Here is a 16791-nt window from a genome sequence, read left to right as displayed (position 1 = left end):
ATAAAGAATCGTTCTTGATTTTCTAGGTGTCTTACAGCAAATCCTGTTAGTTGTACAAGGTTTGTCTGCTAAGTGAAGTCTGTAACAGGAGCATTAGGCAACTCACTAGAATTCAGTTGCCCAGTCCTAGCCAGTCTTTGTGTTCAGCTGCATACAGCAGGGTAGCTGTGAACTCAAGCTGTATAAGTCCTATAAAAAGGGAATGATGTAGAAAAATCTGATTATTTTGTGCAAGTCATTTGCATTATATTTTATATGCTGAAAGAATTAACACTATAAAAATCTCAAGAAATTGCAAGTCCACAGAGCAAAAATAGTCTCATTCATTTACTATGCAGTCAGCAGCATAAAAATCTTCAGTGTAGCCATCTTTTAACAGCTTAATTTTTGCTATTTGCTTGATTATACTTGCTGTTAGATTCAGCTTCCTGTTTTTTCCTCCATGCCATCCTTTTTCTCCAAAGTTCTAAATTTAAATTCCCAAAGGCTTCAGCCTACATAGCACATCAGGCAGGTATTTGAGCTCTTTTTTTTTCTCCTTACTATAATTTAGGGAAAATGTGGTTCACATTAGGAAAGGATATTAAGAATCTCTGGGAGAGTTGCAGCATAATTACAGGAGAGTGGAATTGTAACTGTAATCCAACCTCCAACCCAACATAAGTCATTACAGAAGCTTGTCTTGTCACTTTACTTTCCAGGAGAGAATAATCCGGGACAAGCAAAAGCCACAGTTTGCCTACAGGGACTGAAAGCAACTTCTGAGGGGAAAAAAATCGGACACCCCCAAAAAGCAAAGAGAAGCAGTCAAGGCACTTTGTGTCACTCATTTTATTCACTTGTACAAGTTGACACTACACTATTATATATCGACAACACAGAAGCATTAAAAACAAATACTGTTTAAAAACTTTAAAAAACACATATTGCTTCAAGCTTAGATGGTATTTCCCTATTGTTTTTAAAGTGAATTCAGTGCTAACAATAGCTGAGGCAGCTTCCCCTTCACTTGTACCCTTAATTTCATCAGGGCTAGTTTCATCAAGGTGTTGAGTCAGGCTCCTTGTATGGCTTTGCTGCTGAGTGCACTGTCTGAGCTGGAAAACAGGCTGGAACATCCAGGTTACTGCACATAAGGCCCTCAGATTGCTAGCATTTGGTCCCTATCACAGTAAGAAAAAGAGAGGCCTTTAGTTCAGTGGCACTGCATTATACCATAAAACATGAGAACAGATACACTTCCCTACATGTTAATTTGACTTAAGTGTGCATTTGCTACCTGGATAAAGTACTTAGCAAAATTCAGGTCTGTCCCTCAGCTTTGTTAAGTTTGGCTTTAAGATTAGCTATCACCTTGACTATCTCAGCTTCCAGTGAAAAAGCCAGTATTTCAGAGTTGCAGAAATGTGACAGCAGTGACTGAACAGGCATGCTACTGTATTCTACAGGGACATTCTTGATGCAGTTTTCATGGTAACGTCTCACACTGTAAACACTAGTCTTCACAACACTACAGTTAAATTGCAGCATTACACACTGTAAAATTCCTGTTTCACTTAGCTAAGTACTTTCAGAAACAAAAAGCAATCAACAGTTATTTTCATGAAGACTTTGGAGAACTGAAAATTTACTGTTACTCTGCTCCTACCAAAAAAGTTTTATTTCTAAAGCAAGAGTGAGAAGTGTTCATCACTTGACTGAATTCAAGAGTCCATGCAAGACAAAGTTCAGAACTTCCTTGAGAGACATTTACTATCCATTTTTAGTGAGTCCAGTTTGAAGCAAAACAGCCACCTCCTGTAATAATCTATGGAATATAGTTAAAGCTTTTACATCTGAAAAGTTCTGCTTTATAATTCAATTGGCTTTTCATTTGTTAATATCAAAACACCAACAGTTTTCCAGACCAAATACTTTGCACATACAGGTTGCAGTGATCAGAACTATACTATTTCATATAGTCTAAGCAAACTACTAGCTTTTTACTGAAATAATGCCCAAACACAGGAAGGCTGCCTGATTTGCAGAATAATTTACCCCTCACTTCAGGCATTTTATAACTTAAACCCAGATAGTACCAACATAGCACCCAGAATTATTTTTAGCAACAGACCATTTGAAAAAGCAAAACAGTGACTCACATGTCCTAATTAATGTCTCTATTGCTTTCTAGTAAACGCTCTTAAGATGTGGGGAACAGCTCTTGACTAGACAAGGATTAGAACTAGACCATCTCTTCATTACACAGCAACCTTGATGCTGTTGAAAATCCTCATGCTCTGTTGACACCTGAACAAGCCTATTTGAGATGTTTTGGGTTTGGTACCTGGTATCCAAGGCAGAAGACATTTAAGTCTCCTATAATTATTGAAAAGACCAACACCTAATGGGAGATACATCTTTTCCAAAAATGGGTATTTAAGGCAGGCAAATAGTCATCTTGGCTCCTCTGTTCTCTGTGGGAAGAGACAAGAAGCTGTCTTTGAAAGCATGCCCTACACAATCAAGAAAGGTGTTGAATGTGATAAAATGCACTGAGGGCATAGTCTGTCTGCTGTAGTTACAGAAAGTCTACTAAGCCTGTGAGCAACAGGAACAGGCAGAGGTTTTATTGAGTAAGGCTATTAAACACTATTGAGTTGGTGCTTTGACACCATTGTTCAAAGGTAGGGTGGCTTTCCAAACTCAACCAGCATCAGAAGCAACCTAAGCATATTTACAGCAGCTATTTAAAGAGGAAAACACAGCATAGAAGGAAATTGAAAGAATCAAGGAGTAAAGGCATCCTCTGTAATAGTTTTCCCTAGTCTTGGGCACTGTTCTGAAGTTTTATGAAGGTCTAGCCTGTGGTTTACTTAGAAATGGAAATACAAGGATTATGCTGCGTATAAGACATTCTTAATCATACTTTGCATTCCCAGACTTAAAAACTGTAAGCTCTTAAATAGGTAGCCTTGAGCAAAAGTTGTCTGTATTTTTATAGCTTTATTTTAAAAGGCAGGTTAAAAAATACACATCAGATTAAAATTTCACATATTGTAGGACTTCTTAGTATGATTAAAATAGTAGTGAAACCTTTGCTGATGTAATATAATTGACACTAGGAGGCAGCAGTATTTGGTCCCTTTGCACAACTGCTTTCAATAACACAATCAAACTTTTACACTAAGCATGTGCACTGTGTTGCAATAGTAATTCTAGAGTCCTGCTTGTCACTGAGAATGAAGCTAAAAATAGTGCAGGTTTCTGCTGCAGAAGTGCAAGTGTGCTTCTTGTGGGAAAGTGTTCACCCTGTAAAACACAAGCTTCAAAACAGTTATACTGGGATAACCAACATATGTAGCTAACATACAAGACACCTGAACAGAACTTTGAAGCTCACAACTACAGCAATAATCTGCCTAAAGCACAGTTATAAAACTGAAAAAAGATCATTTACAGCCACTTGAGGGAAACAAAACCACTGAGGATATCACAATGTCTTACTACATAGAAGTAGGACCTACAAAGGGAAAATGTTCAAAGTCCATTATATGTTCTTGTTTACTAAAGGACACACTCCTTCTTCCTCTAGCCCTTGCCCCCTCCCTAGCCCCCCAAAGTAAAGGGTTCTGCACCAATTTTGAGACACAGAAACCTCCTCAGGACTTCATCTATGAGTCTTACCAACACAATTTTCAAGTCTAAACCCTTTAAGAATATACTTGTACAGCACCTCCACATGGAATGCATATTGCACTCTGACCCCTGACTCTGAGCATAATAGATATTCTTACGTGTTAAAAATAGATTTCATTAGAAAGGAGCCAGCCCTCTCCTTCAATAAATGCATTTACATGATTAAGTGTAGACTAAGTGTGACCATAAGGTTAGTACAGTGGCACAACTCGATATTGGTAGAACAAGCAACTGCATGTTGAGCAGCAGCTGTCAGATAATGATTGTCTACATTGGTTATTTGGTACAACAGGAACAGCAACAGCAAAACAATCCCGTAGCTGTTTCTTGCCCTGAAGATGAGTAGTTTATTAATTACCTTAGAAACAGCAATAAAAGTGAGCATCGGCAGATTCTCTAATCAAACAAGGTTTGTCCTGGGTTTTTTTTAAGTTTCTGTATATAGACAATACTTGGTATTTTCCTGCCTAAAGCATTTTCATTTATTAGCGCTGTTTACCAGACCCACTGGCTTCCTGCTGCCTGTCCTCATATACTTATTTTGGTACAACTGTTAAATTAAATACTATTATAAATACAAAGGCACCTCCATCACACCTTTAAAGTCTTTCGCCAACATCATCTCCCTATAACTCACACTTTTAAAGAAGGGTCAGCAGATTATTTATAACCACAATCAAAAAAGTGTTTGCTTTGATTCCCTGCATGCTGAGGTCCCCGCCCCACGCTCAAAAGCAAATTAACTGAAGCATTAGAAAAATTCCCAAAAGGGGAATTGTTTAAAAGTTTGGGTAGTTATAGCTAAAAGCCTCGTCAAATGTTATGGCTCCAAGGATACACCCCACTCTGAGGTAGGTAGCCAAGATAAAAACATTGTAACAAATATTTTAACAGCTGGAAACTCCCTATAAAAACCTTGCATAAGTAGTTTGGTTCCTTGCACCAGTGTCCTGATATGCGCAACTTCTTTTGGGGATGCCTCAGGGAATCCAAATTCAGAGAGCTCTTGCTGAGTAGCATCGCATATACTCTGTCATCCAAGGGTTATCTGGTGGGGAGGGCTTTGTTCGCCAGGCTGTTTCTGTTTCTGCTTCTGCTGATCGTACTCGCCTCTGAGACAGCTTCCTTTTCTCCACTTGTCTCCTGTTCTTTGCTCGTAGAGCAGACTCATGAATCTAAAAGACCAGAGTTAGTGTTACAGCAAGGAAACAGACTAGGACTCCCCTCCCCAGGAATGCTGAGGAAAACAGCCTAGAAACTCCTCAGGAATGCTGAGGATTGCTTTTTATTTGTCCCAGTCCCCCATCCTGAAGAAACGCGTCTTGTGAGCGAGATTATATTTTCTTCTGTAATCTGTACCACTAACAGAAGCAGAGATTTGTTTTCATAAACAATTCTTCAAATTCTGTTCTGCATTATCTTTCCTACTTCACACTACTAAATGATTCCAAAAAATCTTGAATGTTTCATAGTCTCAGACATATTCAACAAACTTCAATTCTGTTTCTACCATTTCAGTTCTTAAGCACACTTCAATATGCCCAGGCATCCCTTAAAATCTAAGCCATATTAGTAAAACCAATCCCTAGACATTCCTTATTAGAAACTGAAGATCTTAATTTTGAACAATATGCTGAACAAACAACTAGATACATTTTTGTAATAATAAATTATCAGGTTTCCCCTCACATTTAATCCAAAGATCTAGTTTCTATGTGTGCTTGCTCCTATCTCCAGATTTAAAAGTCTGTCTCCCACCTTAACTAGGGAGAAATAACACCTTTCAAACATTTGAGAAAAAGTAACTGCACCAGGCAATAAGTAGTTGGTCCATACTTTAGGAAGCATCTTTAGTGACAGCACTGCATGACTAGGAGTGTTTCAGAAATATGCTGCCCATTCAGTCCTAACTCAATGCCTGATCTTAAGTGCTCTGTAGCTGTTTCTAGCAGAAGAATGTTAGAAGTCCTAGAAAGTATAAATATCTCTGCTCAGGTTGGGCATCAGTCAACTATTTTGAGCACTGACCAAAGCTTATCAATTCAGCAACAGCATCCATTATCAGGAAGGGCAGCTTCTTTCCAGAGCTGTAAGGCCCAGATTCTGCATTTTTCTCAAAGGGTTGAGCAGTCCAGGAAGGAAAAGCCTGGGCTTCAAACCCCTTCCAAAACAGCCATCAAAAGCCAGCTCCATCCTGCACATCAAGACTACTACCCACCTCAGTCCTCAGGTATCTTGGGTCAGAGCATCAGGCTCTATACCAATAGTAAGATCAGGACAAGACACTGGCAGGGATACATTAATGACTATTTTATCAGTCTAGGCAAGTTATGCAAAAGAAAGAAATGAATCTGTTATAAACACCAACCTTGCTGTTTCTAAGCCAGGAAACAGACCCCCCAGTACAGCAGAGTCCTGATGCTGTGCATGACCACATGAATTTTATTTGTGCTGTTTTGCTAATATTTACACCAGCCCTGTAATTCATCAGCCATTTGATAGACCATTCCGTCAGCAAAGTTTTCTGCTGGCAACCCACCAAAACAGGCTGCTAGACAAGACATTTTAGCAGCAAAGCATGTTTACTCTCTCAGTGAGGCTCCTATTCTAGGAAGTACCCCAGCAAAAGTCACTCTTTCACAGTCCAAGCACAACCCCAGCATTTATACACCTGCCTGCTATAGGATGCCTGGTGCTAACTGCCTGCTGCTTTTGTTTGCATGAAGTCAAAACACAGAAATAGGTCTATAACAGCGTGTTTTGCTGGTAACATTGTAACAGACAGAAGAAACAAGATAGCCAAGGTGTGATTAGTCTTGGCATGTAATAATCAAACATGGCAAGTTTAAAAACCAATTAACAGTTACGAGCTATTTTATGTGGATATCTCAAACCTCTTCAGGTTTATTGCTGGAATCTCCATGCATTCAAATAAAGGGACCCCTGAGAAGTTTTACTTAAATTTTAGGCTAACCAAGGCACTAAGAAGTCACTGCCCTTTAACAAAACAGAAGCTTTTACTTACTTCATTCACTGAAGCAGAGGCACATACATTGTGAGTTTTCTGGCTTCCAGTATCTGTTTGTCTTTCTCCCCATCCATACAAAGCAAATGGATGCTTATTCTCCTTTGGTGCATCTGTCCTTTGAGGACTTCTGGCTGATTTTCGATCATTACGACTGGACAAGGCACTTCGACTCGGACGTCGTCCTGTACGGCTGGTTTTGTCTGCTTCCTTTACAGAAGTGTGTTCTACAGCTTTTTCTTGCTCTTCCTTCTCCTGCTTTTCTTGATCTTCTTTTTCTTTCTCTACAGAAAAAAAAAAAAAAGTTGTGCTTTAAGCCCCCAATGACAACATATTAATGTCTGAATTGCACAGCTTCTCAATACATCATTGAAGCTGTGCTTTTTTTAGAAATGGAAGATGTTGTTACTTCCTTAGTAACAGACATACACCTTGGTTAAATGTCTTCATTCTTTCTTTAGTAGCTACAATACAATTTTCACATACTTAAAAGTGCCTTCCACTGGCGAGATAAATAATAGCTCCAGGCAGAATTTTAATTACTGTTTCCAGTGATCTTCTGCCCTCACTATTTCATCCTTCCATCTTTCAGACAGCAAACAGATGGACTGCTGAATGCCACACAGATGCTGCCAGCCAGTCAGAAATGAAGTCTGTAAGTGTGTGTGCAGTATTAAATTCCTCATACTATAAGCTTACACTGAAAGAAAAAAGTGATTCATTTTCAAGCTTCCTGTTTATACATATATCGCTATGAGTATTTTCTGTTTATGGAGGAGAGTGTGAAGCAGTAACCTACAGTGTGGTAGACATCACCTTTACTTCACAGAACAGACAGCATATTGCACATTTGAAGGACCACACTCTACAGGCATTGGTCTCCAAGGTTCATGTCCCCCAGCACGTTTAAGCCTTCCATTACAAGGGTTCTGCAATTGTCCTCCAGACACTGGATAGGTAGAGTAGGATTTGTGAGGGAGAATTTAAAGGCTGCGTTATTGCAGTTGTGGATCATCACTGAAGACTGAATCAGCATTATATAAAACATCAAATAATAAAAACACAGGGAAAGAACTGTTCCACAAGATCCAATCTTCTTTCACTCTAGTGCTAGGGAGAAACTAGTTTTCCTTTGTGGCACTGGTGAGGCTGCACTTCAAATCCTGTGTTCAGTTTTGGGCACCTCACCACAAGAAAGGCACTGAGGTGCTGTCCAGAGAAGGGCAACAGAGATGGGGAAGGGTCTAGAGATTAAGTCATGTGAGGAGCAGCTGGGGTTGTTTATCCTGGATAAAAGGAGGCTCAATGGAGACATCACTTTCTACAACTGCTTGAAAGAAGGTTGTAGCCAGGTGGGAGTCAGTCTCTTCTGCCAAGTAACAAGCAGTGGAGGGAGAGGAAATGGCCTCAATTGCATCAGGGGAGGTTTAGATTGGATATTAAGAAAAACTCCTTCACCAAAATTGTTGTCAAACATTGGTGCCAGCTACCCAGAGAAGTGGTTGAGTCATCATACATGCAGGTATTAAAAAAATGTAAACGAGTTCACTCTGGGCCTTGATAGTGCTAGGATTCAATTTTAAAGGTCTTTTCCAACATAAATGATTATACTATTCTATAATGAGTGAGTCTAATCAAATTTACTATTTACAGTATATTAGTGAAATATGACTTTAGAAAAAAGTAAATACACAGAGCCCTGTTTTCATTCTCCATCCTGCAAATCTTCAACAGTGGCATGGACAAGCTGGAAGTGTAGTATGCTTACACTGAATGTGGCTGCTAAGCATTGTGGGCAGTGTCATATACTGGGATCTGAAGTCTCTGTGACTTTCAGGCCAACCATGCCTTTTATGTAAAAGGCAACTACAGCCTTTTTTAACAACATAGGAGTCCACTAGTGACTCCCTTCAAGTCTACATGTGTGAGTTTTAGATGCTGCCTTCTGCTGGACACACACTGTGCTACACCCTCAAACTCTGCTGACAAACACACTAAACTTGCAAGTTTTCTATCACACCACCATCCATTTCTGATTCTGGTAGGGACCAACTTGCTGCAAGCCACCTCTGTTCTGAAAGCACCACCTCAGCCCTTTGAGCCACCACCAGCACACACTGGTATGTACAGAAGGAATTCCTCCACTGGCATAGAAGGAGTTCATCTGTTTTAAGGCTTGCTTACATACTGAGTGGGCAACCATGGACAACGAGTACAAATTTTACCCAAATGTCTTCATCATTAAAAGCAGAAGGGTGTCCAGTCTTGTGACAAAACAGGAGTCATTCCTACTCATTGCTGTGATTTAGCTACTCAAGCAAGTACATGCCCCATCTGACACTGCTTTAATTTCACTTCTGTATCCATCAAGCTCTGATGAAATACAAGTTACCTACCTGACACACTGGTAAGACATCCATTTACTCTTGCATTCACTTCATGGTTGTAAGGTAACGATTTCAAGGCTTGCTACATGCCCCAGAATTCCCATGAGGCAAGCCTTATACTCTTTAGCAAGCTGTTAGCCTCGCCAGACCAATTTCTACTTGCTGACAACCAGCACAGAGGCCCTGGTTTTGATCTCTGTTTGGGCTTGTCATTACTCATCTTCCAATCTGTGCATGTGTCACACTCAGCAGCAGGTAATGGTGCAGTGTAGCTGAGTATTTGGTAAAGAGCGGACAGCAATGTTAATGTACTTAGAGCTGTATTTGGTAAGATTTCAGTTGAATGTCCCCACAAAACAACCAAAAAAAGTAGTCAAGTCCAAAAGAGTGACATAGTGACAAAAAATGGCCAGATTAATGTCACATACCTTAATACTGGGTGCACATAGTTTCAGGTATTATAGCTAAGGCTGGATAAAAAGCAAGCAGCAGTAACCTCAATGTGGTAACAGACCTGCTTTACATAGTGTCCTGAGTTCTGGGACACACAGCTTCACCTCTAAAACAAGGCAGCTCATTCATCATGGCTTCAAACAGCAGCAAAGAGATATCCCCTTACAAAATACTATCTGAGCATCTCTCTCTACACAGCCATGCCTAAGGAGGGACTGTCTAGATTCATTATCAGAAGGAAGCACTGTTTTGAGAAAATAAAATACTGAAAGGGGACATATTGCTGTCAATTCTGAAACAGGAGTGCTTTCATTTTAGGAAGCTGTTCCATCCTCTGTTCAGGGGGAAATGGCCTCTTCCTTCTCTGCAAAGGAGGATGGAGCAACACTGAGTTCATGAGCAGAAGTGGCATTTAGAGATTTAAAAATACTGAAAAGTGGGGGTTCTGCAATTGCATGAATACTTTAACTTTAAAAAACAAGGCAACAGCCATGCCTGGGGATGCTGCTCACTAGGATATAGCTCCAGCTGGTCCAGAAATGATTGAGCCAGCTTGTCCCAAAATAGCAATGAAAGCATATGGGTAAATAACACACAGAGTCCTGTGCAGTCTTACAGTAAAGGCTGTACGCCAGAGTTCACTGTAGCACTCATGAGCACCCACTATTGGAGCAGGTATTTCAGTGAATTCCCTCCTACAGTGCATTACAGAGACCTCTACTGGGGAAGGCACAAGGCAGATATCTAATGGTTATTTAAGCTTTTAATTTAAAACTGTAGGGTATATCAAAACCAATTTGTTAGGCAGCCCTTTTCACAGGAAGGCAGAAAAGCAGCAGTTGATAGCAGGACTTAGACCCAGCTGCTCAGGGAGTCCAGGCAGCAGCAACAACTACCCATCTCCTCCCTCCCATGCAGAGCACCAGCTCCAGCAGACAGAGGAAACTCAGAACTGACTGGCTTGCAGCATTACAGGGATTAGAGAAGAGGGAGAAAAAGCTAGGAATACTTAAAACTGCATCATGGATGCTAAGCAGAGCACACTGGGTGGACAGGAGGGGATTAAGTGCTTAACAGACAGAACAAGGCTGCCAGGCCCACCAATATCACTGTTGAAAGCTCCTGCCCAGAAGAGGTCACTTAAGCCCTGCTGCATCGCGCTGCTTGCGTAACAGCTCCACTCCAAGCTTAGGTAGGAAAAGCTCAAGTGGAACTGCTCTCTCACAACACTGCATGCTCCATGGTGTAGACAAGACCCCCATTTCAGAGGGGTTACTGACTTACTAGGAATATCAACAACCTCCTGATTAAACTCACAGGCCAGGTCATAGGGGTCAGCAGTATTATCTCAGTTGTTGGCTCTTTACAGCACTACCTCAGAATCAGGAGAATCACTCTGTGCTTGAACTGCCACTGGCAGAACTCAGTTTCCTACTCTAGTACAAACACCTCCCCAAATGGGGCAAGCCTTCGAGGCCTCTTGAAAGGGGCATATATTCAGTTGTGAGTATGAACATACTACAGCTAAGTAGATGGTTACTACAGCTGAAACAGCTTGCATCATTTCTTCAGGGCAGATCTTGTATGAGGCAGTACTGGAGCTAGCAGCCACATAGTAGCTCACAACTGATTAGCTTCACACAAGGTTTGTCTGCAGCAGAGTTCAGAAAGCAATGACTAGTTTCACTTGTTAACAAAGCTTGTTTCCAGCTGAAAAATTAGAACAACTTTGAACAATACTATAAACCCCTGAACTGACATCCTTGTCTTCTTCCCCCATCACAAGCTATTCCTTCCCCTATTCTTTGGCCAGCAAATACATCTGCAACATGATGACAGATAAGATCGTGGAACAAGTTTGAAATTAGACCTTCTGCTGAGTTGCACTAATCCAGATCAGTCACTTTCCAAATACTGTTGAGGCAACTGCTTTATCACTGCTGTCACTTAAGACCACTGCACAAAATGCTGAAGGCAAAATTGCAATAAGGATTGAAAGATGCCTTCATCCTGCGTGCCTGTGCAGCAGTGCCATTTCACAAGCAACAGGTCTGACAGCAGCACTGCTGCCAAGAACTTCTGTCTTTTACTTCCCAGCCCACTGGGTCCTGTTGACAACTTTGAGGATGTGTCTGCACCACAACTAGACCAGTTGATTTAGGTTAAGATTCTGTTGGATTATGTTTAAAGCACCTCTGTGCCTGAGCATGTTCCACGGAACAATCGCACAGTTGCTGCAAATGGAGGGCCAGAAGTAATTAACCCAAAGCTGTCCTCAAGCACACCTTAGTATCACTCAGGTATAGCTGCAGGGCAAGATACAGTGACAAAGCACCTTTGTCCCACATGCTGTCCCAGGTGTTCCCATTGCTAGTACTTTAGACCAACCCATTAAACATGAAAGCCAAGCTGCCTTTATCCACATTCTCCACACACACCAGAAGCACTCAGAAACTTTTACAAAGACATACGGGCTCATGACAATGAGGGAAAGAAACAACAAAGGCACACAGAACTGTATTTACCTCAGATATTAGTCAACATTATTGCTGGCCAAACATACTTGGCCACAAGCACTGTCAATATCATTCAGCCAGAAATCAGATTTTCCACAGTACAGCAGGAAGCAGCAGCAGCCAGGTAACAGCTAGGATGCTACAGCATGTGGGTGGATATCAGATTCAGAAGACAAAAGATGTCATCAACATGAGCATACTCAGCTACCCCCACAGCACTTCAATGTAATTAAGTTCTTTGAGTGTTAGCAAAAAAAAAAACCAAAAAACCACAGATGAATAATTGAAGTTTCACAGAGTGATAGTTTCTGTTATCTCCTCCACATGTTTTAATTAGCCAGCCACTAAGCAGAAGAAAACATCCTTAGAAATGTCACCTGTTTGTGTAATCACATGTACATTAAGATACAATAAATATCCACTAAATCCAGCTCCCTAAGCAGAGTTGTTTTCAGTCCTTCTGCTAAGGACTTAGCGAAGCTCTTAAATAGTTGCAGAGTTTAAAAATGTTTATCCTAACCCACTTGGCAAAGAAATTAAAGCTTAAGTACACTTTTTTCTCCCATTATAGGTATTCCGTCAGGCATTCCCTTATAACAGTCATGGCTAAGTTGATCAGTTACAGAAGCACAATTGCCCCAAATCCTGGCAGACCACTGTTTCCACAGTCCCTCTGCCACTGATACAGTACTAAGGACACAACTATGCACACACTGGATAGTCCCACACACCATCACTGACCACATAAAGTGCCATTAAGATTTTATCCACTGCTAAAAATGACCCAACCAACATCAAGCTACCAAGTAACTCCAGCTGGATCTTTCCCCAGAGAGGAGTCAAGGAGAGCATCAGGGAGCAGGCTTAGGAGTGAGCAGACTTTAGCATCGGCAATGGCCAGTCCCATCCAGATTGTAGCGGACTTCTCTATTCTACCCACAGGCTCAATGAGAAGTATGAAAAAAACCTGGTTCCTACCACAACTGACCCAGACTGGTATGGATTGAAACAGCACCAGAAAAGGTGGGAATGCCAAGTTCTAAAAGCAGCTTCAACAGCTTCCACCCTCCTCTTACTGGAAGCCAAGCCTTTAAACAGCATTGCCTTTTCCCATGCAACCATTCTCCAATATTCTGGAATTCCTTAGTGCTGCTTCTCACTCAAGTCGTGTGTGTATTCTCACATACTCCCAGCCTAGCTGGGAATAGTGTCAGTAATACTTTGTTACATCCTGGGAATAGCCTCACTAATACTTTGTTGCATCCTCGTGAGCCGAGGGGGGGTGGGGGGGGGGGGCGGCAGGGCGTGTGTTCTACCCTGTGCAGCTGTTGTGGTTTAACCCCAGACAGCAACTAAGTATCACACAGCCACCCACTCTGCCGTGGGATGGGAAGGAGAATCAGAAAAACTCATAGGCTGAGATAAGCACAGTTTAATATGTATGTATGGCCAAACTTCGCCAACGAAGATTTTGGGAAGGGCTGTCCCCACGTGGGTGTGCCCTTCCAGCCTGCGCAGTGGATTTTTTAGGTGAGGCACAGCGTGCGCAGAACTGGCCCCACCGCTTACGTCCTGAGGTTCATCTGCCACGGCCGAGCGAGCTTGGACAGTGACACTCAAGTTTCCTCAGGACTAGAACCTACAGCACCCGGCATTTCCCAGGAGGTCTCCCATCCAAGTACTAATCCGGGGCTGACCCTGCTTAGCTTCCAAGATCTGACGGGATCGGATGTCAGGGAGGCATTTAACTGCCTATACAGTTTAATAATTTAATATAATAATAATGAAATGGGAGATAAGAAGAGAGAAACCAAATCCCAAAAGAAATACGTGGTGGATAATACAATTGCTCACCACCTGCAGACTGATCCCCAGCCTGTCCCCAAGCAGTGATTGGTGGCTCCTGGCCAGCTCCCTCTGGTTTATATATTGTGTATGGCATGACATGGTATGGTGTATCCCTTTGGCCGGTTTGAGTCAGCTGTCCTGGCCATGCTCCCTCCCAGATTCTGGTGCACCTGCTCACTGGCAGAGTATGGGAAAGTGAAAAGTCCTTGATTTAGCATAAGCACTACTGAACAATAACTAAGACATCAGTGTGTTATCAACATTATTCTGATACTGAATCCAACACACAGCACTCTATCAGCTACTAGGAATAAAATTATCTCTATCCCAGCTGAAACCAGGGCAACAGCTTTGGGGAGGTGGAGTACATTACACTGGCAGCCAGCAGCTATATGCATGCCTTCCCCCTCCCTGGGTACTACATGCCCATCCAGCCAAGAGGACTGCAGCTCACTGCAGAACCCTACATCACTGGCATGCTCTGAAACACCAGGCCTCTTGAACAGAGGACAGCTAGGCTTTTGTATAATATGGTATTCTTAAGGACAATGAATGCAGTTTAGCCTTAAATATCAGAATATAGATCATTCTGGAAAGCTCAAGCCCCAAAGGATGGTGAATCAGATTAGTTTCTCCACTCCAAACAAGCACATGTAACTTCAGGAAAAAAACCAAAACGAAACACAAACAACAAAACCACTACCAACAAAAAACAACAAACAAACCCCATACCAAACCAAAGCAGCATGAAGCTTAACTGAACAATTCTCAAGGATTTTCCCTGCTACTTTTCTACAGATAAACGGCTGATTCAAAATACATTGCAAAACACCAATGAATGGCTGCCAGATACAGTATTCTTTCATTACAAATAGGAGGCAATATCTTATGGGATTAAAAAATACCAACTTAGGAAGCTTGACAGTGTTGTTATCTGTCTACCCACTCTATATAGTTAGATCTTGAGACATCAAAAGATAATTCCTCTGCCAGAAGAGAATCAAATGTTATCAGCTCTGCACCTGCTCAGGCTACGAAGTTGCCTGTACGCAACTGTGAACCCAAGACCAAACCTCAGGTGGCATTAAGAACCAAGTGTTCAGCCGAGACAGATTACATGTGCAGATCCAGAAAATCAATTGCTTTAAGTGCCAGCCACTGGCATACAGTCCAGCTTGCCAGCGCTTTTGCCGGAGCACCTGCTTATATAATTGCAGAGATGTTCTGCTCCCATGGCAACAGTTTACATAAGCGGCTGTGACTCAGGATGAGAGTTACCACCACCACTTGGTTCTTTAAAGAGCCACCTGCGATGCCGCAGCGATGGCCTCTCTGCAGGCCTAGCAACAATCCGGCTAAATTGCAGCAGGGCCCCGGCGGATGAGCGCTGCCCTCCCTCTCGGGGCGCCCGTCGGGCTGGCTGTCTTGGGGGCGAGTAAGAGGGGCCAGACGGCGGCCGAGTGTCCCCGCACGGTCACCCGGGATCGGGGATCGGCACCGCACGGCGCGGCAGGGAGGCCCGGGCAGAGCCATCTCTGCAGAGCTCCGCAGAAAAGGGCAGGGCAGTACGGCCCCACCGAGGAGAGCCGGGGCTCGGACCGCACAGGACACACGTGTCACCCCCCGCTCCATCACCGTGCTCCCTACCGGGGCTCGCCCGTCCCGCCTCGCTCGGCGCTGCCGCTCCCGCCGCCTGGGGCTCCTCTTCCCGCGTGGCCGCGGGGCTGCCGGCGCCCGGCGACGAAGGGGACCCGGCGGTGCTGCCGCCGCCGCTGCCGCTGTCCTGCTCCCAGCCGTCCCAGAGCCAGGGCCGGTGCGCCTGCTCCAGCAGCCGACGGCTGAGGCGGTAGTGCAGCAGCTCCAGGTAGCAGGCACCGCACGACTCCCACTTGGGCTCCTTGAAGCGCTTCATGTACTCCGTCTTCACGCGCCGCGCCGGCACCACCATGGCGGGGCCGGGAGCGGGAGCCGCGAGCAGGAGCCGCGGCTGGGAACAGGGATACACTGCCCGAGCCCGCCCCCTCCCGCGGCCAGGAACCAAGTTACGACGGCCGAGCCCGCCCCCTCCCGCTGCAACGTTTAAATCCAAACAGCGGCGCCCGGCTCCGCCCCCTCCCGCCCGGCCAGGGGAGCAGGAGGAGCAGTACGGGGAATAGAATGATTTAAAAATAAAGAAGTAAATAAATACACCACAGCACCGCAACTCTGGGCCCAGCAGTCGGGGTACTGGGGTCCGGGTGGTCCCTACAGCTGTGGGGGCTTCGGGAAGGCCGCCGGGCTGAGGGGGCAGCCTGGCGATGTCCAGACCCTGTCGGGGGACATTTAAACTCAGCAGTTTAAATGTCCGTGCGGTGCGTCAGAAGATGCAGCAGCAGTTCCTTCTGTGTGCGGCACCGCGAGGTAACCGCTGGTTTTAGCTCTGCTTCAAGACCAAAAGCATAGTCAGCAGCCGAGGGCCGGCCGGGGGGAGGCGAAGGCATCTGCAACAACAGCGACCTCTCTTCATTTTGCACTAATCTGATTAAAAAACACGTCTCCAGCGGGCGCTGGAACAGGATTCACCTAATCCCAGCTCTGTGCTAGGCGACCGCCGTCACTTGGGAAATGAAACGCTTCGGAGGCAAATGCAGCAAGCAGGGCGGGCTCCATAGCGCCCTCCGCACTTCACAGCACCCCTCTGAGAGGGCCAACCCGCTGGCCGACTGCGAAACGCCCTATTTTGGGCACCTGCAAACCTGATTCCCCCTTGCCATGCGCAGGCTCTGTACAGTGGCTCTCCCGCCGCCTCTTCAATCCTCACTCCGACACACGGGGGCACTGATGGATTTCCAGAAACAGTTCTAGGACACCGGTCCTTTTTCTTTTTTCTTTTTCTTGTTTGTTT

The 16791-nt window shown here is 43.9% G+C and overlaps 1 protein-coding gene across 1 annotated transcript; it reads right to left on the bottom strand.

Annotated features, from left to right (window-relative positions):
• Positions 1 to 808: 808 nt before the first annotated feature.
• On the bottom strand, positions 809 to 15932 carry CCSAP (centriole, cilia and spindle associated protein). Its single transcript, XM_071549540.1, has 3 exons — positions 15555 to 15932; positions 6704 to 6987; positions 809 to 4853 (listed from the first exon to the last, which is right to left on the bottom strand). Exons 1-3 carry the CDS (start codon positions 15853 to 15855, stop codon positions 4674 to 4676), a joined length of 765 nt encoding a protein of 254 aa, XP_071405641.1. The 5' UTR covers positions 15856 to 15932; the 3' UTR covers positions 809 to 4673.
• Positions 15933 to 16791: the final 859 nt, after the last annotated feature.

This window comes from Pithys albifrons, chromosome 2 (genome assembly GCF_047495875.1).
Source record: "Pithys albifrons albifrons isolate INPA30051 chromosome 2, PitAlb_v1, whole genome shotgun sequence".
Lineage (NCBI taxonomy): Eukaryota > Metazoa > Chordata > Aves > Passeriformes > Thamnophilidae > Pithys > Pithys albifrons.
Note: the sequence above shows the minus strand (reverse complement) of the source record. Positions and strands in the feature narration are given on the sequence as shown.

Excerpts from the sequence above, each read along its gene's own strand:
- CCSAP (XM_071549540.1), bottom strand. The coding sequence starts at position 15,855 with ATGGTGGTGCCGGCGCGGCGCGTGAAGACGGAGTACATGAAGCGCTTC. Across the intron at positions 6,988-15,554 it reads GGCGGGACGGGCGAGCCCCG|AGAAAGAAAAAGAAGATCAA; the intron begins GTAGGGAGCACG and ends TTTTTTCTGTAG. Across the intron at positions 4,854-6,703 it reads CCTCTGCTTCAGTGAATGAA|ATTCATGAGTCTGCTCTACG; the intron begins GTAAGTAAAAGC and ends CTGGTCTTTTAG.